This window comes from Bos mutus, chromosome 2, assembly GCF_027580195.1.
Source record: "Bos mutus isolate GX-2022 chromosome 2, NWIPB_WYAK_1.1, whole genome shotgun sequence".
NCBI lineage: Eukaryota > Metazoa > Chordata > Mammalia > Artiodactyla > Bovidae > Bos > Bos mutus.
The window spans coordinates 869,318-895,996 of record NC_091618.1 but is presented as its reverse complement, the minus strand read 5'-3'; the positions used below and the strand labels follow the sequence as shown (position 1 = coordinate 895,996).

The window sequence follows — 26,679 nt, the reverse complement described above, 5'->3', positions numbered from 1 at the left end:
GCCTTCCAACACCTTCCCTGAGATGCCAGCTGCTTTCTGTACTCAGATCAGCCCCTCCTGTCGGCCCCACCCCACTCCCAGTGTCTGGACTGCTTGGAGCTTCCAGGGGGCAGGGCGGGAGCAGCTGTGGTTAAACCTCAGCATCTTCGTGCTGTGGACACAGGAGTGGGCCCCTTTCTCCTGGACATTTCAGGCTTCCTAGGGACTGAGACACAGCTTGCCCTTTAGAGGCTATACCTACCCACCCAGGAGACTGGAGCCTGTCCTTGCTGAAGCCCACTGTCCACAAGGCCCAGGGTCAGTTCCTTAGGACTGGCCCCCAGCAGCTCCCACCTGGCCAAAGGGGAGCCCTCTCCCTTCTCCCAGCCTAGAGTCTCACGTGCGGTTCAAGCATCAAGATCCACTGGGGAAGATGACCGTGACCCGAGCCGAGCCACTTCCTGCTCCAGGCAGCTCCGAGGCAGCCTGACCCCGGGTGTCCCAGCTGTTTCACTTTCCGTCCTGAGCGGTTAGTCCCTGTCCCCACCACCCCCCGCCCCAAACAAGGAGGTCACGGCCAAGGTGCAGTCGGAACAGCTAGGACTTTACTGGGCCTTCAACAACTTCTCCACCGAAGGCCGTTTCCAAGCTCTCCCCAGGGGCTCAGGCTGCTAGCACTGCCACCACTGAGCAATGGGGAGCTGGAGACGCATAGGGAGAGGAAGGGGGGCCCTGAGCAGAGCACGAATCACGCTGTGGGGGGGCGACAGTGGGCCTTGCATGCTGCGCAGGGCGGGGCGGGGCTGGCGGCGCTCACGTGGTCTACGGGACCATGCCCCACCACTTGAAGGCAAAGGGCACCCGGCGGATGTTGGCACAGGAGCAGAAGTCTCCGATTTCGGTCAGGTAGCAGTCAAAGTCATCGATGAAGGTGCACTGGAAGCCCAGCGGCTCCAGCAGCTGGCAGATCCGCTCCTCCAGGCAGCAGGTGCCGTTGATCCGGGGCCCGAAGGGCTTGGGGATGCCCAGGTTCAAGCCCATCACGACCATCTCCAGCTGTCGGGGGGGCGGTTAGGTGGGTCAGGCCTGGACAGGGGTCAGAGCCGTGGAGGAAAAGCCCCCCAGTTCTCTAGGCTTCAAGGAAGACCATGGGGTTCAGTGCAGGGAAAACGCAGCTGCGTCTGCGGTTGGGCTAGGAAAGACGAGCACAGTGCACCCTTCCCCGAGCCTGTGCTCAGGCAGGTGTCGCTCATCCCTCTGAGCAAACCTCCCCACTCCGCTGAACCCTCCAGTGACTCCTGCATTTCTCAGTAGCAAGACCAGATCCTGCCCGGCCGGGGCCCAGCTTCGCAGCTTCCCCGGCCCCCTGTACTGCATTTCTCCTGCCTGGACGTTCAGTCGCGTTTGTGTCCCCTCTCCTGCCTCTGCTGGGATGCTCTCTACCCCTGGTTTCGTCACTGGACTTCTGTCCACTTCACACTCCAGCGTCTCTTCCTCAAACACAGCTTCTCCCACCATTACCCACACCTCCCTTCTCCCGGGGCCAGGAAAGGCTCCTATATTCCACGCCCAGAGGGCCTCCCTGGTTTTGTAAAAAGAACCATTAGCGATTGAATGCAGGTCCTACGTCCCCAGGGCTTAGAGTTTAAGAAATTGTCAGGTGTCTCAGATCGTTTTAGGCGCCTCCATCAGGAGTCACAGTGGTAAGAGAAAGGTCAGGTGTAGACCACGGTTGGAAGAGGCTTGGCCTAGCAGAGGTCTCTCATAATACCCACACTGCCAAATGCCCCATTCCTGTTCTAAATCGGAGGGTGCTGCAGATGCACGAAGACCCCACGAGAGAGACTGTCTGGTCTTGTGGCCAGCAGATGGGCCCCGCTCACCTGCTCCCTGCAGGGGTCTCCCCTAACGGGGGGCCGCCCCTTCCTCTCAGGCACCCCTGTCTGCGGGCCCCCTCCTCTAGTCTAGCCCCGAGGCCAGCCAGCCCACAGCCCTCACCAGGTCGGGGAAGTAGGGCCGGGCATAGAGCTTCTTGGTCTGCTCGCTGGGGGGGGCGTTGGCGATGTGCTCTAGGCAGAAGAGCTGTGGGACGGGGATGATGTCCTCCTCCTGCAGGCCCAGCTCCCTCTTGAGGATGCCGCGGTTCAGATGGATACACTTCTGCGGGGGATGGGGGCAGGAAGGGAGGGCGCTCAGGCGCAGCCCCGAGGAGCTGACCTCCTTGGCAGTGACTGCGGGCAGGGGCCCGGCCCTCTGCAGCGGGGCTCAGCGCAGACGCCTGGTCTCTCAGGCCAGGATCTGCCAGCTCGTCAGCACTGGGCCGGCTCCTAGTCCCAATTCCATGGTAACGTGGGGGCCCCCTGGGCTTTGATCCTGGCTAGAGTGGGGGACCTGGACGAGGGCAAAATCGGTCCTCAGGTCGTTGTCAGGGAGACGGACACCAGCAGTGGACTGCCGGGCACGTCCCTCCCCAGACCAGCTAATACCCAACGCCTGAGCCGCCTCCCAGGTTTATGACAAAAGGCTCACGACCCTACGCCCAGGGTGCGTGTCACAAGGACTCAGGGGCGCTGTTTGGACCCCCACCTGGCTGCTGCCCACCCTGCAGTGCCCAGAAGCTTCCCCTGCTTCCAAGGTCACAGCACAGTGCATGCCTTGGCTGGGAGCCCTAAGGACTCAGTGGGGCAAGCAGCGTTGTGCTAACGGGTGACCTTGGGCCCGTCCTTGCCCTTCAGGCCCCAGCTTCCCCATAGGAGGTTGTTTACTTTCTGGGACATCCGCTTCTCACAGCTCGTGATTCGCGTTTTCAAAGATTTGAGGTGCCGGGCAGTTTCATCCAGGAAGAGTCGAGAAGGCCCCGGGGTGCTCTCTGGAGCTCAGAGCTTCCTGGAGAAGCTGGGGGTGCTGAGAGGGCCCCGACTTTGGTCCAACACTAGCTGACTTGGGCCACCCTGGGGTTCAGACCAGTCTCCCAGCTCATTGGCATCAGCTCTGAGCCTCGCCATCGCGTGGACAAGGCAAGGTCACTTCATAGGGTCCCTGTGAGGACTAGAGTCGGGTGTTGTGCGTGATGCTCGGTCAGTTACCACTGTGCAGTTGGGGACCCGTTGCTGAGGTGGTCCTTGCCTTCCCCCGCCTTTTGGAGCAGGTCCCCCCACCATCCTTGGTCCGTACCTCTGCATAGTCATTCTGCTTCCTCATCTTCTCGTCAGCCAGAAGCTGGTTGATGGTAATGGCCTCCCTCCCTGTAGGAAAGAGGAGAGGGCAGGCAGGCTGGGCGTCAGGGGTGGGCACCGTGGTCCAGGGCTGGGCAGACTCCTGTCCTGGGGACAGCTCACTAGTCAGGCTGCCATGCCAGCCAGGGGCTGTGGCGGGTGGCCTGACTCGTCTCCAGGGGCCCACTCTAGGTCAAATGTCACAGCTGGAGACCCATTGGGGTCCGTCAAAGGCCAAGGAGGACGCCCACCGCCACAGCCGGCCCCTCCGTCCCTGGCTGGAGTGGGGGAGCCTGCCACAGGCTGTGAGGCAGGCAGTCTGGGCCAGGTTAGCAGCGCCGTCAGCCCGCGCCCGCCTGGGCGCCCCCTGCCTCCCGACCTGGCTGCCTGCCGCCTGTGGTCTTGACTGCGTTATTCAACGTTGTTCTTCAGTTGCCCAGTTCTGCCATCAACTGAGACGACAGGGTCACTGGTGTGTGATAGGCAGTTCATGCTCAAGGTCGCCTGCGCAAGTCCTCGGACCGTGAGATCCTGAGCCCCACCCCAAAGACTGGTCTGAAGTTCTGCGTTTCTAGCAGACTCCCAGTTGGAGCGCTAAAGCTGCCGTCCTCAGGCCACACTGAACGACAGAAGCAACCCCCACTCCCCTTCCGGGTCCCCAAAAGGCAGAGGCCCCAGTCCGCCCACTACATCCTCCTGAAGGGCGACCAGAGACCCAAAGTCCCCACGCCCAGATACTTAATCCGGCGTTCCCAGGGAGGTCCAGACGCTGGTGTTGGTAGCATCTGGTTTGTCCCCCTGGAGCACGAGCCGCCTGTGTGTTAAGCTCCCCGCTGCATATATCCTAGCAGCCTCTCAGCTGCCCCAGGGTTTCTGGCTGATCTGCCCTAACACCACCAGAATTACCCTGAAAGGGAACACGACGTTCTAAGATGGCGTGTTTTATGCTCCCATGCTTCTTGAGGACCCCTTCCATCAGGAGGGACAAAGCGGAGGTGGCCGTCTGGAAAGGACACAGGGGCCCGAGGGGCTCCCTTACCGTTAGAAAGGAGCTGGTCCTTCCTAAGCCCTTCAAAGAGCATCGCATCTCCATAGCCCTCCTTCTGCCTCTCCTTGAACAGTTTGTAGCAGGAGCTGGGGCTGGCCAGGAGCAGCCGGAAGTCCTGGGGAACAGAGGAGGAGGAAGCTTGCAGGAGTCTTCGGAAGAGGGCGGGAGACATCCCCGCCTGCCCCCGACACAGACCTTTTTGCCCTCCACCTTGTACTGTGCGGGGATGAAGCGCATGAACTCGCAGGCATGGCCGGTCATCAGCCAGTCGGAGAAGAGCTCCACCGGGGCCTGGACTTGCTGGGCACGGAGGAAGTCCTGGAGGCTCCGACTCATGTTCCGGGAGTCCTTGCTAAAGGGAAGGTGGAAAGAATAGCCCCAGGGGTGGTGTGGCCCAGGTTGGCGGCCAACTGCTCCCTGAGAGCCAGGCAACCTTCAGGTAATACGGTGCGCTAACCATTGGCCAGGCCGTGGCGGGGGACGGTGGTTATTAAGAATCCCTTACTACTGCACAGCGCAGGGCACGACATTGGACATCCTGCGATAAGCCGTAATGGAGAATATGAACACGTGTATGTATAACTGAGTCGCTTTGTACAGCAGAAATTAAGACATTGTGAGTCAACTACACCTCCATAAAAATTGAAATTCTTTACTCTGGCTCCACTCAGGACTGAGCCAAGGGATTCTAGATAAAGACTGAGCCCCAGGACGCAAGTATTTCCTGGCTCTATAACAGATGAACAGCCACCAAGAAATCTAGCCACACCGCCTGTGGCAGTACATCCCGTTGGGTCAACAGGCCGACCAAATGTGATGTGCTTCCTTTGAAACCCTGGAAATCGCCACTCGGAATGAGTGGTTCGTCTGCCTTTCTCCCGCCAGTCTCCTACATGAGGACTCAGGGGGCCTGACTTGATGGGTTAAGGCCCAGAGCAGATGACCCGTTGAGTCCCCTGGGAATCAGGTGGATCCAGGCGAACTCTGAGGGTCCCTCCCCTTGGTTTTAAGGCAGCCACCACCTGGCCTCCTGCCTCACCTGGGGTAAAAGCTGCTGCCAATGAGGACCCTGCCCAGAGGGTACTCTCTTCCTTGGGCCTTCACAGGGGGGGACACCATCAGTTTCCCAATGACATCTATGCTGGCCACCGTGTGGTCCTGGGTGTGTAGAGTCAGGTAGCCAACCCCAGGGCTCTGGAAGGAGACCCGGCCGGGGTGGCCGTCAGGAGACAGGGGCTTCAGGCCTCCGTCTTACCCATTCCAGACTCCTGGTAGAGTCCCAACGCCTCCCCCAGGCACCACCAGGGCCCTCTCCCCGGCACCCATCGCTTCCCGGCAGGCACCAGACCCGAGAAGGTGGACCAAGTTCAGATCAGTCAAATCGAGCCCCCACCAGTGAGTATTTCATGGGGAAATCGTCAAGCTTGGCGACCCGAGGGGTGTCCAGGACCAAGGAGACAGTCTTGTGGGGAGCCTGGGTATAGCAGAAAGCCATTTCATCCTGGAGGAGACAGGGAGATGGGGGGTGAGTTTCTCTCGCTCCATCAGCTACTTTCCCAATGCTCCCTCTACCCAGGCCCCCTCTGGGTCCAGAGAGACTCCCCCTGGCTTCCTGCAAACTCCTGCTCCACCCTCAAAACCCTGCTCAGGCATTCCCCTGCCTTGGGGGCTTTCCCTGACCAGTCGCCCTGATGAGTCATCCAAGATTCTTCCTCCTCTCGTCTCCCTAGTCCATGAACAGACCTCGCTGGCTTTATTTCCAAAATCTGTTCCCAGTGGACTCCTCTCTGGGACTGTTCAGGTGAAGCCACCTGGGGTTGACGGCCTCTTGCCTGTATGACTGCAAGACCCTCCAATCAGCGTCTCTTCTGTTCTTGTCCCTTCCTAAGGTTGGCTCTATTTCTCAACCAGAGGGTCTCTTCAAAACCTAAGTCAAGGACTTCCCTGCTGGCCCAGTGGTTAAAAGACTCCACGCTTCCCCTGCAGGGGCACGATCAGGGAACTAAGACCCCACGTGCTGTGCAGCACAGCCAAAAAGAAAGTTTTAAAACCCTAAGTCAGAGTATTCAACTCCCCTGATTCATATCTTTCCGTGTCACCTTGCTTGGGATTGGTTTCTCCCCTTCCTTAACTTGGCTTAATATTTCCCCAATAAATAAAACTCGGCTCTTAGCTCTGACGACTGTTGGGTCTGGTCTGGCCACACCAGCTCTTCTGTTCCACACGGGGTGGATGTCAGCTGTTTCTGTGCCCGAAGGCCTCCTACTTCCAGCCCACCCCCACCCCAACCTTTGCACAGCCAGCCCCTGCCTCCTCAGCTTGAGGATCGTCGTGAGCACCCACAGCCCCGAGGCTGATCTAGGAACTCATCCGATCGTCTCGCTTTCCCGCTCTCACAGCACTTAGAGTTCTGCTGAGGTGAGATCTGGGCAGAGGTCGGTATTCTTTCATCTCTGCCACATAGAGCGGGGCTCGTTTGTGAGCAGAGAACCGGACCTCAAAAGTCTGGGCTTGACACTTCGTGCTCAGCCAGGGCTGAGCTGGACCCTGTAGCTGGAGATGTCAGGTCCTCGGAAACCTGGGGCTTAGGGCTGTGTGTCCTCTGGTCCCGAACATGACCATTCCGGAAGGGGAGGAGGCTGGACCCTAAGCTTTACCCTTAGTGGCTAGGGCTTGGGCAGGTCGTTTCATCTCGGCCCCCGCTGAGCACAGGGCCGTCCCTGGCCGGCTTAGCTCCGCCGGGGGGCTGAGTGAAGCTGGCGGGGCCTGCTGTGTGTCGCTCCTGGGCCCGCCCCCGCCCCTCGCCACAGGGCTGTTACCTGGAGCCACCGGCCCAGGCGGTTGGGGTCCTCGTAGACGGACGCCACCTGGCTGTTGCTCCTCTCGCTCAGCTCCGTCACCGTGCTCACGAAGCCCTGGACCTGCAGCTCTCTGCCACAGGAGACGCGCTGGTCTGGGGAGGCCGCCAAACTCTCCCACCTGCCGTGACCTCTCAGTCCCAGAGGAAAGGGGTGCCCCTGCCCTCGAGGGGGGCAGAGTGCCGTCCCCCCGCTCATGGAGCCCCGGCTAGGATGCCCAGGGTGTGCCCGCCCCAGCCTCACTCTGCCCAGCCCACGGCGAAGTCAGATCAAGAGTTGCTACCGTCAGTCTCTGCTCTGGGGTCCTAGGACCGGCTCGTCCCTGCCCTGCAGTCCCTTCCGCCCGCTGCCCAGCAGTCTGGGAACTGCCTCAGTCTACCCAGGGGCGGTCTCTTCTCTCCCCACAGAGGCTGCGATTTTTTTCCTCAAGAAGCCGAGTGCCCCCTTGAGATGGCCCTGCGGCTGTCATATTCACAAGGGGGTCGGGGCTGGGTGCTGAGCCCCGAGGCCTCGGTGCCACCGTGTGTAGCCCCAGGCTGACAGGCCCACAGCGCGCCCCCGTTCAGTGCTGGAGAGAAATGAAGATGTTTGAGGCGGACACTGAGACCACCCCATTCTACAAACAGGTCCTCATGAACTGAAGGCCAGCACGGTCACCCTTGGGAAGTGTAAACAATTTGGAGTCTACTCCAGATCCAAAACTTGAATTGCTCTTCCATGCTCGTGTTCCAAATGAACCTATTTCTCAGCTCTACACAGACAAGACTACAGGGAACGGAGCAGCTTGATAAGGTCTGGGACGTCTGAGGTGCGTGCTGGGGGGGAGATGCAGCCCCAGGCTCGCACACCATCTGTGGCAAGGCTGGGTCAAGCCATGCCTGAATACCTCCCCCACGGGCGAGTCTTTAGGTCAGAGTTTCAGCAGATGCCTCCTGTGAGTGAACTTCTGTCTTCAGATACAGAAGGCAAAGACACACCCGGAACCTGGATATCTGTTGTCAGAATACCTCAAGCTCTGCCCTCCTCCCTTCTCATTCTGAAGCCTGGCTTTCCTCAGCAGACCCTACTCCCCTATCAGCCCCTTCCACGGCAGAGCTGTTTCTACCCTATCCCTCCACTGGGTTTGGAGGAGGGACGGAGGTCCTTGCCATAAGATGCTACATCCAGGCCACTGGACCTCTCCCGATCCTGGACTTGACAAGGTCTTATCTCTGCCCTCCCATCCCGGTGGTCTCCCCAGCTCCAAGACCAGCCGTCCCGCTCCACCACCTCCATCTTCCCCTCACTCGGTCTGCTCCCTGGGTCCGCAGCTCGACCTCACCGGGATGCCTGGCTCTCAACCGCTTTTATCCCATCGGCCCACGTCTTCGCCTTTCTCCATATCCTACGTCGAGTCTGTGATGCCCCATAACAATCACATGCTCGTCCTTCTCCTTGGGCTTATCTGCCTGGAAAAACCCCCACCCTGGTTGGATTTAGTTCTGTATTTATTCTTCTCTAGAACTCTTTACTGAAAACAGTTGGGGAAACCCCACACTGGCAAGTCTCTAAGGTGGCAACTTCACCAGGTCCTTGGCGCCAGGCAGCCTCTCACCTCTGGCACTTCCTCCCGTCAGTGTGTCCCACTTTCCCTCCTAGAAAGTGGGTGGGCTGGCCATTTAAGGCCATGTGACTTGTCTGCTCTTTGCCCCATTAAGTTTTCCTTTCTCCGCTGGATCTTATCCATTACCATTATTTTTTGCTTCCCTTAAAAAAAAAAAAAAAAAAAAGACAGCCTTCCTGGGACTTCCCTGGTGGTCTCGTGGCTAAGATTCCATGGTCCCAATGCAGGGGCCCTGAATTCAATCCCTGGTCAGAACTAGATCCCACATGCCATAACTAGAACCCGGCACAACCAAATTAAAAAAAAACCCAGTGTTTGAGGGTCTGTTGCAGCCCCAGAGGCCACAACCTAAGCACGCCCAGCCCTGTCCACCTCGCCTGTCGTCCTCCCCGCCCCCTCTCCCCACCGTCTCCTGGTAGCTCATGCCTCCTTGCTGGAACAGTCCCAGCCTTACCCTCTGTCCCTTTATTAATACCTGGCTTTATAGCCCTCGATCCTATGGGGAACTCTGCTGTTTGCCTCTTAGTAAGAGCAGGCGGGGACCGTCGTGGTCACTGCTGCAGCCCTTCTTTAAGTATCCAAACAAGCCCTGGATGACCGTCTCGGGGGGAGGAGTTCGCCTTCCTGGTGGGAGGTCTAGTCGCCCTTTCCCGCCCTGCCGCAGACATAGCAGTTACGGAAGCGGCCCGGCCCGGCTGCCGGGGTCTCCTACCTGCACAGGTACACCTCTAACGGCATCTGGGTGCTGGGGACAAAGATGCAGGGGGCCACCCGGAACAGCACTGTGTCCTTGCACAGCACGGCCTCTGGGACCAGCTGCAGTGCGAGACGAGGTCCCGCTTACACCGCGCTGCGATGGAAGACCTGGCTCCCGCCCGCCCTCCCCCGCGGCCTCTAGCTGTTCAGCTCAGCACTCCCCCCGGCCCCACCGTGCCCCCATCTTCTGCCCGGCTGTGTGAGGTCTCCTGCCTCCACAGTCCCTGCCCCGAGGGCTGCTTGGCTACTAGCGGGTCGTACCGGGTCTTGAGGCTCTTCCACCAGCGAGGCCGAGAAGGAGATCAAGCCCGAGAAGCTGGCGGATGGAAACTCCAAGGCTTCAACGTAGAAGGTTTCCCTCAAGGTGCCCTTCACATCATCCCACTGGGGCGCCAAGGTGTAGGCGTGCTGCTCAGGCCCCAGAATCAAGTCGAAGGTCATAGAACCATCATCTAGAAGGAAAGGAGGGCAGACCACACCCGATGTCACGTTCCTCGGGTCAGAAGCCAGGCTGGGAGCCCCGGGCTGGCTGTGCCCCTAGGTTCCTGGCGTTTGGGGCTTAATGAATAGTTAGATGTTTGTTCATCAGTGAGGGCCAATTGCTCTTTAAAAAGCTGCCGGGGGCTGGGACTCAGAAAAACACCTGCCTTCAGGAAGTGAAGGCTCATGGTGGTTCTATGCTTTGACCCACTTGGCAAGAGTGTTATAAGTCTTCAAGGCGAAAGACTGTTCAGAGACAGGCTTGGGAGCCTCATCCAGTACAAGCCAGGGCCCAGGCCCGGGCCACCAGCCTCTTGCTCTGGGTTGTAACAGCGATCACCGAGCAGGGCTGTGGCTCCCAGGCAGACGGGCTCCAGGCGGCTCAGAAGAGCCTCGTCACAGGCACTAGGGGTGCCGGTGCAGGCTTGGCCAGGGTGTGCGGCGGCCCAGCCGGCCACCCCAGCACTGGGGACGCGTGCTCACGGCCCCTGCTCCCGGTGCGGCGGGCCAGCCGGCCACCCCAGCGCTGGGGACGCGTGCTCACGGCCCCTGTTCCCGTCTGCCTGCGGGGCTCCTTGCTGTCCCGGGCCCGGCCGGGAGGGGGTGAGACTCCCCCACGTCCCCGCAAGGCCCCTGCTCCCGTCTGCCTGCGGGGCTCCTCACTGGCCCGGCCCGGCCGTGAAGGGGTGAGGCTCCCCCACATCCCCTGCTCCCGTCTGCCTGCGGGGCTGGGGTGTGGCCACCCGCCCCTGGGTCTTTCCCCTCTGCTGGGGCCTTCTCTCACATCTAGAAGCATAGCCGATTTCCCCGTGGGCTTCCCTATAAACTGGCCGCTAAGTGGGGGGTTGGGCTCACTGGCATCCTCGCCCCTTTGGGGGCAGGTGCTTAACGACCATCCGCGTCACACAGAAAAAGCAGCCGGGGACTTCCCTGGCGTCCATGTGGTTAAGCATCCACCTTGCAAGGTAGGGGATGCCGGCCCAATCCTCAGTCAAGTGATTAAGACCCCACATGCTGCGGAGTAGCTAAGTGCACATGCCACAACTCCTGAGCCCTTGTGCCCCAGCCCCCACGCACCACAGCAAGAGCGCCTGCGAGATTCAGCAAAGACCCAAGAAGGCCAAATTAAAACAAAAATAAGGCGGCAGCAGGACCGGCCACAGCGGTTACCTTCGCCTGGAGGCCCTTCCTGCTCTCGTCCACCCGGGCCTGGCCCTGCTCAGCCTGGCTCCCCCGTGCCCTCCCCACCTCCATCCCAAGCCCCTGCTCGGTCCTTAGCTTTCTGTCCATCGCCCTGGGCTTTGGGAGCAGGCAACACGCTTATCCTTCTAGAGCTGGTGCCCCAGGGCACAGAGTAGGCACTTGCTTGAACCGTGCGGCTTTCTCCTACCTTCCGTGGACCACTGGCCTAGAGGTGGGGCAGATGCCCTCTGATCTTCGATGGCACTTCTAGACCACCTCTTCATTCCTCAGGACTCCCACTCCTCTGACGGGCATGCTCTCAGATAATGCCACCTGCCGCCTTCCCCCCCGTACCCGACTACCCCTTCACCATCCTCCGTGGGCTGTTCCAGCAACGGCTGTCTCCACCCCTAGCGTGGTGGGAACCATCTCCACCAGAGACCAGACCCTCCAGTCCACTTCTGCGACCTTATTTCAATGAACTCGAGGTCTGCACCGCCTTGGACGCCGGCGTCAAGGCTCACAGCTCAGACGCCCCCTGCAAAACAGAGCTGGCACCTTCTTCAGTCTTCTCGGCTCCCCCACACTCTCATCCCAGCCTCAGACCTTTCTACGGGCCCATTTCCAGCCCCCGCCTTCACTGCCCTTGGTGTTCCCCTTGTCTTCCAAGATCTGTTACCCCCACGCCCCCGCACACACTGCCAGCTGCCCACCGAGACCTCAGACCCTGGCATTCAAGCCACTGGAGAAACCGCCACCCTGCAACCTCTGAGGCCGTGATGAGAGAGCTGCCTCACAGCACGTGTAAACACTATTCTGTGTCCACTAACTCGTGCACTTCCTGTATTCAGAGTACTGATTACTCATTCCTGTAACTTCTCCTAAATCCACGTCCCACCTCCACTGGGGGGTCCCGTCTGCACACGGATGTGCTGTGTTCCGCCACGTTTACATCCAGCCCCCACCCCGCTGCCCGGCTGTGCCAGCCCTCAGCCAGTTACTGCCGTCATACACGTCCCTCTACGGTAGGTCCCTTCCGTGGCCTGTGTCCACTCGGCTTGCCTGTTTCACTGGCTTTTTGGCCACGCTGCATGACTCGCGGGTTCTTAGTTCCCCAAGCAGGGACTGAACCCGGGCCACTGCAGTGAAAGCTCCAAGTCCTAACGACTGGGCTACCAGGAAACTCTACTCGGACTGTGTCTCCACTGTTCTTCTCAAGGGCGTAATGACCGGCTCCGAGGACCGAGACTTTCCTGTTGACTTGGCATCTTCGTCTCCCAACCACATCGGCTATCGTCAATGGCGGCTTTCACAGCAGAGGCTTTGTTTCTAGAGCCACGTGGGGTTGGGGGGCGGCAGCCAGAGGGCCTCAGGGACACACGTCCGGCTGCAACAGACCCTGAGCTGCTGCCCTAGGTCCCTAGCAACCTGACGGGAACCCTGCCCTGGGCGGCGATGGCCACAACCTGCCCTGACATGCTCACACTCACTCACTCTGTGGCCGGTAGACTCTTGCCTTCTCCGACTCTTCCTTGGAGGTGTGGAGAACCACCCGGTAATTCTTTGTAATGCAGCTGGGCCCCTGAACTTTCAGCACCATCTGGGACAAACTCTTTACTTCTGAACAAGAGAGAAGGTAAAGGTTTAGGGGCTTCTGGAGGCCAGAGCCCCAGGGGTGGAGGGGGCAGTAGGGCTGGGGGTCGGGGGCTTGTGTTAACACTGGAGCTCCAAAGACCCCTGACCTCCTGCCCTGGCCCAGGCCCGCGTCACTGTCTCTGCCACTCGCCTCCCACATGGCCACAGGCAGCTTGCCGTCCTGGGGGCCTACTCCAGTGAGGCTGGCAGTTACCCTTTCCGTTGTAAGGGGCAGATGGGTCCCCACAAACTCCTAGATCAGGGCCTGGCACATCAGCCCAGCAGGGGTTCCCCTCCAGCTTTGGTGTGAACCAGGACACCCCATCCTACAGCTGAGACTTGGGATCTACATCCTGATCACAGATCAGGACCAGATCTAAGAGGGCTTTTGTCAGGACACTCAGGGTCCTGCCCCCAGGCTACAAGTGGGTTTTCAGGAAGCGTCTGGCCTACGCCTTGTAGGTCCTTGTTTAGTCCTCAAGCCCCCACAATGTCCTTTGTATGACCCCCGTTTTACAGGTGGGGAGACAAAACCAGGAAAGTTCACATACTCAAGTTCATGGCCAGGAAGTAACAGCAGTTTGTTTTCTGACATCGGAGCCTGTGTTCTTGCCTCGGGCCCCTTCCTGCCCAGTTACTGCCCAGTTCCTGCCCAGCTCAATCCATTGACAAGAGGCCCAGAGCAGGGAGTCAGCTTGGAGTCTGGTTTGCTGCAGGGTGGGGCGGAGCCCAGGGAGGGGAGGGGTGATGGGCCTCGGTCAGAGGCCCGTTCTCACCTTCAGAGGAGAACACCTTGCTCTTGTCCACGGGCTGGCCTGAGACAGAAGGGCTGCAGTTCACAAGCAGGATGGCACCCCAGCCACCAGGGCCCCAGACCCAGGTTTTCTGTAAAGAAGACAGGAACACTTGTTCAGGCCAAAGCCAGGTGCGTCCTCAGCTTTATAGATACTGCTCCACCTCAGGGCAGAGTCAAGCCTTCCTCCAGGGCGAACTCTTCATCAGAGTCAACTCAAAGAGCCTACAGAATGGGAAAGTAGCATCAGGTAAGAGCGCTGGGAGAAGGGCAAAGATCTAGAGGTAGGTTACCAGTTTCCAACCTTGGCTCAGGGTCCCAGGAGGTAGGGTTTGAGGAAAGTGTAACTCACTCAGTTGTGTCTGACTCTTTGCAACCCCATGCACTGTAGCCCAGCAGGCTCCTCTGTTCATGGGATTTCCCGGCAGAAATACTGGAGTGGATTGCCATTTCCTCCTCCAGAGGATCTTCCTGACCCAGGGATCAAACCTGTGTTTCCTGGGTCTCCTGTAGTGTAGGTGGGTTCCTTACTGGCTGAGTCATAGGGGAAGCCCCTGTGGGTTTGAGGAGACATGTTCCATCTGAGGAGAGAGCTGACCCTTTGGCCTACCTGGCTACATGACCAGGCTAGGATGGGAGCCTAGTGACACCTAATTACTGACATTTTAATTTTTTGAAAGTGTTAGAAATTGATGCCACCCGTTCTGATTTGTATTGATGCTTTTGAACTGTGGTGTTGGAGAAGACTCTTGAGAGTCCCTGGGACTGCAAGGAGATCCAACCAGTCCATCCTAAAGGAAATCCATCCTGGATATTCATTGGAAAGACTGATGCTGAAGTTGAAACTCCAAAACTTTGGCCACCTGATGTGAAGAGCTGACTCATTTGAAAAGACTCTGATGCTGGAAAAGATTGAAGGCAGGAGGAGAAGGGGACGACAGAGGATGAGATGGTTGGATGGCATCAGAGACTCAAGGGACATGAGTGAGTAAACTCAGAGTTGGTGATGGACAGGGAGGCCTGGCGTGCTGCAGTCCATGGTGTTGCAAAGAGTCGGACACGACTGAGCGACTGAACTGAATTTGACTTAAGAGACACTAAGACCTCCCTAGCATTGCAGTGGCTAAGTCTCCGTGCTCCCAAAGCAGGGGGCCTGGGTTTAATCCCTGGTTCGGGAACTAGATCCCACATGTTGCAGCTAAGACCTGGCCCAGCCAAATATATATGTGTGTGTGTGTATATATATTTTATAGAGACACTGTGGACACAGGACTTCCCGGCAGTCCAACAGTTGGGACTTCACCTTTCCCTGCAGGAGTGTGGGTTCAGTCCCTGACTGGAGAGCCAAGATCCTGTATGCCGTCACAGCAAAAGAAACCAAAGCATTAAAAACCGAGAAGTAATATGACAAATTCAATAAAGACTTTAAAAATGGTCATTAAAAAATAAATCTTAAAAAAAAAGAACTACGGAGGCCACAATGGGCCTGTGGGCCAGGCCTGGCCGAGTCTGCGCTTGCTTCCAGCCTCACCTTAGCCTGTTTGTCGGCCGCCTCAAAGCGCCCGCTGCGGTAGATGTCCACGTCCAGGGAGAGCTCTGCAACAGAGGGGAAGCGGTCTCAGCCACTGAGGCCTGCGGACGCAGCCTCTGAGCTGAAGGCAAGGACCCTCCGGGTGGCCTCGGGCTGGTGGTAGGGTCCTCCAGCCTTTGGGGCAGGCTGCTGGCTTACAAGACCGTTCTTCAGAGACAGACGGCGTCTCGTGAGCCAGCCTGGAGGGTCCCAGGCATCCGTGGGTCTCTCCCAACCTCCCGGGGGCCCACGGAACAGGGGCACTGTGGTCACGATGCTGTTTGTGCCTCTTGGCTGCTTCCCCGGTGATGCCTACTTGGAAGGCCCACCTCCCTAGACATCAGGAACACTCTTGGCGCTGAGTCACAGCCAGGGCTCAGTATGTGGGAATTCCAAGCCCCTTTAGGGCTGAGGATTTAGCCTGCTGCCAAGTATCACCATAGAGGCTCCTCCTGGGTCTTTATTTCCCACCTCCCGCGCCCTCCTCCAACCCTACTGATTACCATGTGGCTTTACCCCAGCTCATAGCTCTTGACATCTAGGGTGCTCTCTCTCAGCTGGAATGTCAGGGCCAAGGGAACAGCCCTCCTCTGCTGCCGCCCACTCAGTGAGGCCTGTTGCCAACCAAGTACCGTTCTAGGTTCTCGGGATCCGGCAGCACGCAGACAGGCCCTGTCTGCTTTGATCTTAGGGATGCGTGCGTGTGCCCAGGCACACACCGCAGTGGCAAGGGGTGAAGAAACAAAAGGCACGTCATGTCCGATGGTGACACGCTGCAGGAACAAGGGGACAGCGGGGTGTCTCAGAGTCAGATCAGAGAAGCCTCCTAAGTGTGAGCAGAGGCCTGCAGGAGACAAGTGACCTGTGTTAAATCAGAGAAGCCTCCTCAGTGTGAGCAGAGGCCTGCAGGAGACAAGTGACCCGTCTTAGTATCTGGGGTAAAAGCTGTTAGGATAAGCAGCGCACGGGGGCAAGTTCCAAGATCAGAGGCCAGAGTACCTAGAACAGGATGAGCAAAGTAAGAGAAAGAGGGGTCAGAGGGAGCCTGGAGCCAGGCTGGGTAGGTTGCGTGGGCAGTGATGATGCCAGCTTTAACCCGAGCATGGGCAAGCAGGAGCAGGCTCTGATTGGATGAAATGTTAGACAGTCTTCTAAAGAGGGGGCCTCTCTAGGGGCCGAACTGAGACTGGACCTGCAGAAGATCAAGGACGGAGCGGGGAACCCCCTTGAGGACCTCGCTGAGGGCTGATCAGTGACCCGGGCAGAGGTGACCAGGCTTAGGCCAGGCTCAGAGCTTCAGAAGCGGCGGGTGGCTGGACCTGAGCTAGATTTGAGGTAACCCGGCAAGATTCACAATCAACTCGGGGAAGAGAATTCAGGGTGAACCCAAGGGCTTCGCCCTGACCAGCTGGAAGGACGGAGCTACCATCGAGCCGCACGCCAGGACTATTAGGAAAGAGACGTCTGGGGTAGGGGGAGTCAGCCCAGTGTCATTCGGTGTGAGACTTTGCTCAGATACTCAAGGGGCTATGCTGGCCGGTAGGCCTCCAAGTTTATGGGAGACGCTGGGCTAGGGGGTTTTGAGTCACCCACGGGCTGCCCGAGCCTGCAGCACTCCGCCAGGCGGGTTGGGGGCGTGGGTGTGGCCAACGAAGGATCTGGAACCGGAATCTGGGAAGGAAAGGGCAGCCGTGGAGGAGGAGATCTGGGCACAGGGGCTCTGTAGTGTTCCAGGTGAGACGGCTCCAGAGAGGACCGCCAGGGTCACGAATGCTGCAGGAAGGCCCAGAGGGAGGAGAGTGGGCCACCGAGGCGAGGACAGGAGAGACTGTTCTGGTACCTGGGGCGGTGGGCATCTGGTCTGAGCAGGCTCAAGGGAAGGTGAGGAAGAGCTAAGGATGCAGAGAGGCAGGGGGCAGAGTTTGAAGACACCATGGAATTAGGTCTAAAAGCAGACATTATAGCTAGTTCCTTAAGAGAACAGGCATCACAACTTGTTTCTATTAAGGGAATAGTTTGCTCTGGAACAATCTAAAAAAGGGCAGGGACTTCCCTGGCAGTCCAGTGATACAGAACTCTTCTGCCAGTGCAGGGGACACAGGTTTGATCCTCAGTCCCAGAGGATCCACATGCCACGGGACCACTGAGCTCCGTGGGCCACAGCTACCGAGCCTGAGCTCCAGAGCCGGTGCTCGGCAACAGGAGACGCGCCGCCGTGAGACGCCCAAGCCCCGCAGCTGGGGAGCGGCCTCTGCTCCCGCAGCCATAGAAAGCCCCGGCACAGCAACGAAGATCCGCAGCAGCCCAAAATACAAACAAAAGTTTTTTTGAAAGAATACAGTGGAGGGCAGGAGGGGAGGTGGCTTGCTCCAACAGTAAGAGCTGCTGAAGGAATACTCTTGAATGAGGGAGAGTTCGTCATCGCTAAGATCAGCTTGGGACCAGACATCACCGACTATTAAGAGAAGCGGCCGTAGGGCCCTGACACAGGTGGCTGGGGGACGTGAACACGAGGGGTCCCGACGGCCTGTGTTCTGCTTAGAGAGCGAGTGAGGCTGGCAGAGCAGCGGCTGAGCTTTGAGGGAAGCGGGCACCGAATGAGCCCACAGGGGCGTCTCGTTACAGGGAGAGCCCCTGCCATTCCCCCCGGGCCGGGGGACACTCACCAATGCCTGTGAGGTGGAGCACAGCTGTGGCCATAGGGGCATCCTCGTCGGGCTGGTGGTAGAAGATCATGACCTGTGGAGACCCCCCAGGACCCCCGGAGCATTAGTGGACGGGCCGGGGACAGGGCCCCGTACCCGGCTCCGGCCATTTGCCTTCGGTCTCACGTCACAGCTTCTGAGCTTCCAGTGTCTCCCGGGAGCCAGCACAGGGTGACTGGGCTGTTAAAACCCCCGGTGTAATGCGCCACGACCCTCCACCAAGCCCTTCCACACCAAGGCCTCACCGCTGCCCGTCCAGGCGGGCTCTAGCCACAGGACAGAGAAATCAGGACTAAACTATTAGCCAGTAAAAGGGGTGGAACCGGATTTATGATCTGGGCTGTGCAGCTCTAGAGGTCAAGCTTTAAGTTGCCCTCCATGTCCTGCCCGCTACACCACCCCTCCTAGGACCCCATAAGATGGGCCGTGAGGATGTGGGGCCTCCGACGGGCCAAGCTGCCCAGAAAGAGGCTGCTGGGGGTGGGGGGTGCCTGTCCTGGGTCTCACAGCGACCTCTGCGTGCAGAGGAGTCTTCATACTTTCGAGAAAGCTCTGGCCTTGACCACAGGCCTTCATCACGACCACAGAACCAGCTGTTAGCTGGAGTCCAGGGTAAGCATCTCAGTCCTGGTGCTGCTGAGGCGGAGCCCTGGGCAGAGGCGCTTCTCAGGCGCCCTGGGCTCAGCTGGGCCACATCACAGCCTCAGTCCTTATCTGAGATGCTCGGTAAGTGTCCCACCTGTCTCTTGGGCTTCCCTGTGGCTCAGCTGGTAAAGAATCTGCCTGCAGTGTGGGAGACCTGGGTTCAATTCCTGGGTTGGAGAAGGGAAGGCTACCCACTCCAGTATTCTGGCCTGGAGAATCCCATGGACTGTATTGTCCATGGGGCTGCAAAGAGTCGGACATGACTGAGCCACTTTTTCACCTGCCTCTTGGGGAGTCACCTGCCCTGGGCACGGGTGTGGAGGGTGCTGTGTACTCCCTCTCAGTCATCCCAGCTTAGCCCCCTGCTGACTATCCTCTGGAACGTTCTGGCAACAAGAGCCCCTGGGTCCTAAACGTGCTTCCCTCAGCTGTGCTGGCTCAGCCTCACACGGGAGTCACCTGGGAGCTATGAGGCCCAGAGGATGGTTTGGTTGGCAGGGGCCGAGGCCTGGGCATCGGGTGATTTTAATTACTCAGCCACCACTAACCGCTCAGATTTAGCTGAGCCCATTGTTCGAGCTGAGAGTCCACCTCTCTGCCACGGGCCCCATCAGGGCGGCATCCCGCCCAGAGGATGGGCTCGGGCTCGGGCTCGGATCCTGGGTCTGCCCCCTTAGGCTGGGGCTCCGTTTCCTCACACATGAACAGAGGGAACGCCGGCCTCGGGAAACGTGACCTGGTAATCAGACCTGTGGTAGCTCTTAAGTTTCATCAAGAGGCTCCATGTCTGCGAGACCAGCCTGAGCCAAAAAGCCTGAGTCCTACTGCTGAAACCTTTTAGGCCAGACTTTAAAAAAGCTAATTTGGAAGCTAGTGCGGTGGTCAGAAGCACGAATGCAGGAGACAGACACACTTGAGCTTGAATCCCTGCTCGGCCAGCTACTGGCTTGGGCAGGGTGCTTCCCTGACTCCGTGCCTCAGTTTCTTCGTCTGTAAAATGGGGTCAAAGTTTGATTGCAAGCACTGAATGTGATCAAAGCATTTGGCTCTGAATTTTTCAGACTCGGAGCTCAGGAAACCCCAGCTGTCAGGAGGGAGCCCCCAGGGCTTTTGTTAGCGCCTCCTGGGAGAGCTGCCCTCACCTCCCCCCACCCCAAGGCCTACCTTGCCCTCGTCTTCGGCGAAGTTGGGGGACGTCATCGCCACCAGCACGTCCGTGGGGCGCGACAGGGGCCAGCGGGGCGCGGCCGACTTCTCCCTGCTCTCCACCGGGTCTGCGCCGCAGACGCGGACCACGACCCCCAGAGACGCGTCCACGGAGAAGGACTCGCACGCCCGCGGGGCACACCTGGGGGCGGGCGAGCAGACAGAGCTTGGCGCACAGGAGCCCCGCCTTCTCGTCCCGGAGCCCAGCTGAGGGGGTGCCCCCCGCCTCTCCGCTGCTGAGGCCCTCCAACTCACAGTCAAGGCACTTTTGGGTCCTAACACATCAGCCTTCCCCTCACCACGCCCTGCTCCCAGGACCCCTGTGCAGGCCCGAGACAAGCTGCAGCCCAGACCCCACCTCCCGCGGATGCTCTGGAAGTTACCAAGCTACATCTTATTCATGAACGCCCACCTTCCAAGGAGGGGAGGGCCCCCTGTCTGAGCCACGAGGGCTCCCTACGGGGGAAAAGCAAGACCCGGCAGGTCTGTGCCATGACCAGGGGAAGGCAGGGGCCTTGAGAGTCACCTCCCCTGGCAGCTCCAGCTCACAGGAGCCTCCTTCATCAGTCCGCACAGCCTCCTCAGGGGTCACCCTCACCCCATTTCATGGGGAAGGGGACCGAGAGAGGGCAGGGCACGTGCCTCCAAGGCCCCACAGCCTAGGAGCAGTAGAAACAGGACTGGGAGGCCCTAACGACCCAAACTCGGCTCCTTGAGATGGAGCAGGACAGCGGGGTAGGTTACAGAGCGTGCAGTTAACCCCCGACTCCCGTGTAAGCCAAGGGAGGCCCAGGCAAGGAGCAGTTAACCCCCGACTCCCGCATAAGCCAAGGGCGCCCCAGGCAAAGAGCCTCGCCAGCCTCCCCGCCCGGACCCGCTCCCAGCTCCTCACCCGCTGATGTCTAAGAAGATCTCCATGCCCAGCACACACACAGCGTGGGTTGGGCTGTCCAGGGACAGAGGGACGATGTTCCGGAAGGCCATGGCACAGCCCTCTGGGCTGACTACCCCCACCCGGCACGGTAACCTCTGACAACCCAGGGGTTGCTCCCACCGCCCGCCCCTCTTATGGGCCAGGGCCCTCCCCCTTGCTAAGGAGGCTGTAGCAGCTGCTGGAGGTTTGCTGGGAGGAGACGTGCTGCTGAGGAGCAGCTGGGGTCAGAGCCAGGGCGGCACCAATTCATTAAGCAGCTAATGCCTGCAGACGTGCAGGGGCTGGGGCTGGCTGCCTGGAGCTCTGGCCTCCAGCTGGAAAGCTGGTGCCTGGGATTGGTCAACCTGGCCTTGGCGCTGGAGGCTTAACTAAGCTGGGAGCTGTCAGGAGCAAGGATCTGTAGGGGGTGCATGGGGCCCTGGTCAGGAGAGGGGCACGGGGCATCCCCTCTAGACTTTGGGGCCTCCATCCTAAGGTGTGGACTTCCTGGAAAGTGGTAATTGATGGACCAGTGGTTCCCAGGGCTCTGATGGCTGCAAAACTGACTAGGGGGTGGCTCCTGTTAAAGCTGCAAACTCCTGGGGTGTGGTCCAGGCAGCTGCGCCCCTCCCCAGGTGATTAGGGGGCTCCTTGAGCACAGCTGTGTCAACAGCTCCCAGCAGGGGGCAGGCAGGGATTGGTGGAAAGAGCGGTCGAAGGATCCCAGCTGCACAAGGTCGCCAGCAGCTCCGCATCTCTGCTGAGTTCACTGAGCCAAGAAATGAGAACACCTGCTCTAGCCCACGGGGCTCACCAGCGAAGTTTAAGACTGTTTTAAGGGTGGGTTAATCCAGTACTTTGGCCACCTCATGCGAAGAGTTGACTCATTGGAAAAGACCCTGATGCTGGGAGGGATTGGGGGCAGGAGGAGAAGGGGACGACAGAGGATGAGATGGCTGGACGGCATCACCGACTCGATGGACGTGAGTCTGAGTGAACTCCGGGAGTTGGCGATAGACAGGGAGGCCTGGCGTGCTGCGATTCATGGGGTCGCAAAGAGTCGGACGCAACTGAGCGACTGAACTGAACTGATGGTTATTCTTGAATACATATGACAGTCATATGGGTCCAAGTTCAAAAGGGGGCTTGCAATAGTTCCCCTCCTCCTGTCTCTCCCATTAGTTCCCTAATGTGGATGCAGCCAGTGGCATCGGGTTCTAAATCTTTCCAAACAGATGTTACAGGTCACGAAGCCAACAGAGCCTATGTCCGCCCCTCCCTTCACTTTTATACTGCTCAGTGTTCCATACCTTGCTACATTCACTTCACAGTATAACTCAGAAGTTCTTCACATCATGTACGTATGAGGTGTGTGAAAAAGCACCCCGATCCTTTTTCAGGGCTGTGTAGTATTCCGAGTAAGTCTCATCATTAACAGACATTTGTTTTCAATCTTTTGCCCTGGCACGTGATGCTGTGATGATTAAGCCACATATAACAGCCTGGGGGGACATAAATTGGGTACCGTGTGAAGGTCACTCAGTGAGCCAGGCTTGGTGAATTTGAGATTAAAAGAAAAACGTTTGCTGGAGGTTTCAAGTTTGCAGTGTAACTGTCAGGGGTGGCTTTGTTCTGGGGGCTCTTGCAGGCAGGGGGTGGCCAGGAAAACTCTAAAATTTTAGCCCCTCAGATAGGAGGCACCGGCCATGTGTAAGCTCACACCCCAAGTGTGAGCTTCCTGGAATTGAAGGGGGCAGGCCCTTCACTCACACCCAGCCATCTGCTCATACACGTCAGCCAGAGGCTGGCTGGTGGGTGGGGCGGCCTGACTAGGGAGGGCTCGAGAGGGCTGGGCTCAGGGCTCAGGGCTCTGGAGCAGAACAGCTCGGGAGCTCGGTCCCTCCCACCCGGGGGCAGCCCTGCCTTGTGTGGGGCTCCGAGAATGGTTGTGGGGGGCCCTCGGCCTGGTGCACAGAGACATCTCAGGCGCAAGAGGGGCTTGGCTGTGTCTAGCGCAGGTCCTACTCCCCCTCTAGGGGATGCTTATTCGCCACTGACTCCCCAGCACCCACAAAAGGGAGGGGCCTGGACACAGTAGGTGCTCAATACACTCTTGTGGCCTCAAATGACTAAATGACCCCCACTCCCCTCCCCATGCCGGGCCGAAATAACCCAGTGGGCTTCCCCAGGTCTCCCAATGAAGCGAGGTGTTTGTGACCTTAAAACAGCTCTGCATGGATCTCTACACTTCCACGCATGCTCATCCCATGTAGGAAGTCCTGCCTCAGCCCCGCAGTGACATTTCCGCATCACTCTGAGGTGGTCAAGTCCCAGTGTCCCTGGCGGACACCGTAGTATTTGGGGCGGAGGCACTAACTCCCCACCTGCTGCAGGCGACGGCTTCTGGCTGCTCGAAGCAAGTCCCCTCCTAAAATCGTCTGCTGCCAGTTCCCAAGGTCATCATCACCCCGCCTTGGGGGCAGCTACACCCACCGTGGGGAGACAACGGGCAGGCTGCTTGTCTCAATTCAGGACAACTCTGAGGACCCAGCCCCAGAGCGTCCCGGGGGGGTTTCCCAAACCTTCGGTGGCCGCTGCTTCCCAGCTCATTATCTCCTGCTGCCCCGCCCTCATACCCTCCCAGGTGTGGTTCCTAAGAGCACCCCCACAGCCCCCCAAAAACCTCCTGCGAGGAAGCCTTCATCTCAGAATCTGTTTCCAGGAACCAGACACAAAACAGTCACCAATCTCAATTCAGATGTTTGAAAGTTGCTGTGCTGTGCTCAGTCGTGACTGTCTAGTCAAAGCTGTGGTTTTTCCAGTAATTTGATGTGAGAGTTAGACCATAAAGAAGGCTGCTGCTGCTGCTGCTAAGTCACGTCAGTTGTGTCCGACTCTGTGCGACCCCATAGACGGCAGCCCACCAGGCTCTCCCCATCCCTGAGATTCTCAAGGTAAGAACACTGGAGTGGGTTGCCATTGCCTTCTCCAATGCGTGAAAGTGAAAAGTGAAAGTGAAGATGCTCAGTTGTATCTGACTCTTAGCGACCCCATGGACTGCAGCCTGCCAGGCTCCTCTGTCCATGGAATTTCCCAGGCAAGAGTACTGGAGTGGGGTGCCATTGCCTTCTCCAAAAGAAGGCTGAGCTCTGAAGAATTGATGTTTTCCAACTATGGTACTGGAAAAGACTCTTGAGAGTCCCTTGGACTGCAAGGAGATCAAACCGGTTAATCCTACAGGAAATCAACCTTGACTATTCATTGGAAGGACTGATGCTAAAGCTGAAGCTCCAATACTCTGGCCACTTGATTCGAAGAGCGGACTCATTGGAAAACATGCTGATGCTGGGAAAGACTGAAGACAGGAGGAGAAGGGGACAACAGAGGATGAGATGGTTGGGTGGCATCACCGACTCGAGGGACATGAGTTTGAGTAAGCTCCAGGAGATGGTGAAGGACAGGGAAATCTGGTGTGGTGCAGTCCGTGGGGTCGCAAAGAGTCAGACACGACTGAACGAATGAACAACAACAACCCACTCCAGTATTCTTGCCTTCTTGCCTAGAGAATCCCATGGACAGAGGAGCCTGGCGGGCTAGAGTCCATGGGGTCACAAAGAGTCAGACACAACTGAGCGACTAACAGAAGGGCTGCTCCGGCTTCTCAGGTGACTCAGTGGTAAAGAATCCACCTGACAACTCAGGAGACACAGGTTCAATTCCTGGGTCAGGAAGACCCCCTGGAGAAGGAAATGGCAACCCACTCCAGGATTCTTGCCCAGGAAATCCCACGGACAGAGGAGCCTGGTGGGCTACAGTCCACGGGGTCGCAAAGAGTCGGACACGACTGAGCGACTTCGCTTCACGACTACAGATCTGCAGTACTGTTGTCTCACGTCCCTCTAAAGCTGAGACGGTCTGTGTTTGAACTGTCGGTTGGGGTGAGTCCTGGAATGAGTGACTGTGTCCATCGAGAGCGCCAAAAACGGTCCTCATGGCAGCTAAACCTTGAAGTGGTCTTTGAATACCTTTAATAAATTTATTTTGATAAATGATGTTATCAAATATTTGGTCCAGATGTGTATTGGGGTGTTTTTTCGGTAATTAAATCTGGCAGAAACAAGTATCTCCTCTAGGAGAGAGGAGGTATCAGTTGATGGGCCGGTTGAGTAAGAATTGACCATCCTTAGAACTGGGAAATCACAGCTGCTGGAAAGATGCTGCTCCCATCTCTAATGCTTTGGTGGGTCACAGGAGGTCAGACCATCACCCTGGGATCAACCTTCTAACATAGTCTTGTAAAAATCAAGCTTATTGTTGAAAATAGAAGAACACTGCTTTAAAGCCCTTCGTGAGTATAGAACAGCTAAACATGAGAAGTAAATTGCTGTAACAGAGACAAAGCACCGAAATTATTCACGTAACTAAGCCGGAGCCAGGCCAGGCGCCTCCCGAGGCGGCGGCGGCTCAGGGCTCCATGTGCCACCGAATCCAGGCCAGGAGCCTCCCGAGGCGGCGGCTCAGGGCTCCATGTGCCACCACTTGAAGGAGAAGGGCTGCCGGCGCACGTTGGTGCCACAGTGCACGTTCCCTTGCCGGACGTGGTAGGCGTAGTAGTCGTCGAGGAAGGTGCAGTGGAGGCCCAGCGGCTCCAGCAGGGACCGCACCTTCTCCTCCAGGCAGCAGCGGCCGTTGATGACGGGCCCGAAGGGCTTGGGGATGCCCAGGTGCTGGCCCAGCACCAGCATGTTCACCTGCAAAGCGGGCGCCCAGGTCAGGGGCAGCCGCGTGTGGCTTGCGGCACCACCTGAGTGTCCCCTATAACAGCCCACTTCACAGGCCAGCAAACGGAGGCCCGGAAAGGCGATGTGAGCTACTGAAGGCCAGGGAGTGAGGCTAGGTCCTGTACCCAAGCCTTCGGACTCTGGACTCCATGTTCTCAACCCTTTCCCCCCCCCGTCGCTGCCACCCTCCGGCAAACTCGATTCCTCAAGGCCCGGCTCCAATGCCACTGTGTCTGTGAAGCAGCCTGTGGCTCTCCAGACTCTGGCAACTGGTCATCCTCTGGGTTCCCACAGCCCCCAGCTCAGTGCCTGGCACACAGGAGGCACTTAATGCAGACCTGTCGATACTACGATCCGGTGAATAAGTGACTACACACTTCATAGCACTTTCCATACACAATGCGTTATGTAAACGACCGTGTTTCCTCCACAGTGGTTTAATAAGGTATTACCCTGGGAGGCGGCCTGTGGATTCGAATCCCAGGACCATTCTACAGCTGTGCGGCCTCGGGCAAGTCACTTGGCCTCTGCGCCTCATCAGCAGAAAGAGCCAACCAAACACATTTCCAGGTGTGACAGCTGGATGAGGCTGCAGCCTGGGCACCGTGCAGTGAGCTCAGGGTCAGTCTCCAGGGCTGAGTCACTGAAGGGACATCTCGGCTCTCAGACTCGTGCCAGCTGCCTGGCACTCTCAACTGCTCCGCCTGCTCCACACCCAGGCCCTCGCCCCAGCTCCCATCACGGCACCCTGTGAGGCCTCACAGGGAGGAGGAACCGAGTCAGCCCTCAGGGTGGCCGATTCTGAGACGCTGCAGCCCCAGCCTCAGGCACCCGCTTTCTTTCCCCCTGGGCTAGACTGCAGAAAGAAATGAAATGCTTGGGGCCAAGGAACTATTCAGCAGTGGGGGTTAACAGGATGGTGCTCCCTCCTGTCTTGTTTGAGCCAAGGAATCTTTTTTCTAAGCAAAATTTTCTGCAATATCTCAAAGCGTAAAACGGAGACGAGTCTAAACCATGCGAGGGAGGCCCTGTCTTGGAACCCCAGGGTCCCGGAGAACCCAGTTTGCAGACCACCCGGCCTGACACAAGGGAGCCCACAGCGGGCAGTGCAGCCACACCCCAAGCTCTGAACCCCAGCTCTTGCCAGAGACCTGACTCCCCTGCGCATCATCTGTAAAGCGGGGTGACGACAGTCATTCACCCCTAGGTGGTTGCCTCTTAAAGGTGCTGTAAGCTGGAGAGGGCCACGCAAACCCCAAGGGGTGAGGAGACAGCCAAGCCTGCTGGATCCACAGCCAAGTGGCCTCTTG

The 26,679-nt window shown here is 58.3% G+C and overlaps 2 protein-coding genes across 3 annotated transcripts in view; both read right to left on the bottom strand.

Moving 5' to 3' along the window:
- Positions 1–447: 447 nt before the first annotated feature.
- On the bottom strand, positions 448–20,701 carry PADI6 (peptidyl arginine deiminase 6). Its single transcript, XM_070379167.1, has 16 exons — positions 20,568–20,701; positions 19,634–19,817; positions 17,786–17,858; positions 15,081–15,145; positions 13,533–13,641; positions 12,616–12,741; positions 9,721–9,911; positions 9,416–9,519; positions 7,062–7,173; positions 5,636–5,743; positions 5,282–5,436; positions 4,438–4,594; positions 4,234–4,357; positions 3,154–3,224; positions 1,978–2,139; positions 448–1,035 (listed from the first exon to the last, which is right to left on the bottom strand). Exons 1-16 carry the CDS (start codon positions 20,657–20,659, stop codon positions 802–804), a joined length of 2,067 nt encoding a protein of 688 aa, XP_070235268.1. The 5' UTR covers positions 20,660–20,701; the 3' UTR covers positions 448–801.
- Positions 20,702–24,582: 3,881 nt separating this feature from the next.
- PADI4 (peptidyl arginine deiminase 4) overlaps positions 24,583–26,679 on the bottom strand; it is a 28,153-nt gene continuing 26,056 nt past the window's right edge. Inside the window, exon 16 of one of the 2 annotated variants that reach the window (XM_070382035.1) lies at positions 24,583–25,339. In XM_070382035.1, coding sequence (XP_070238136.1) covers positions 25,106–25,339 — 234 coding nt within the window. In that variant the 3' untranslated portion in view covers positions 24,583–25,105. The remainder of the gene's footprint in view (positions 25,340–26,679) is intronic. The other variant, XM_070382038.1, reaches the window with a different exon arrangement.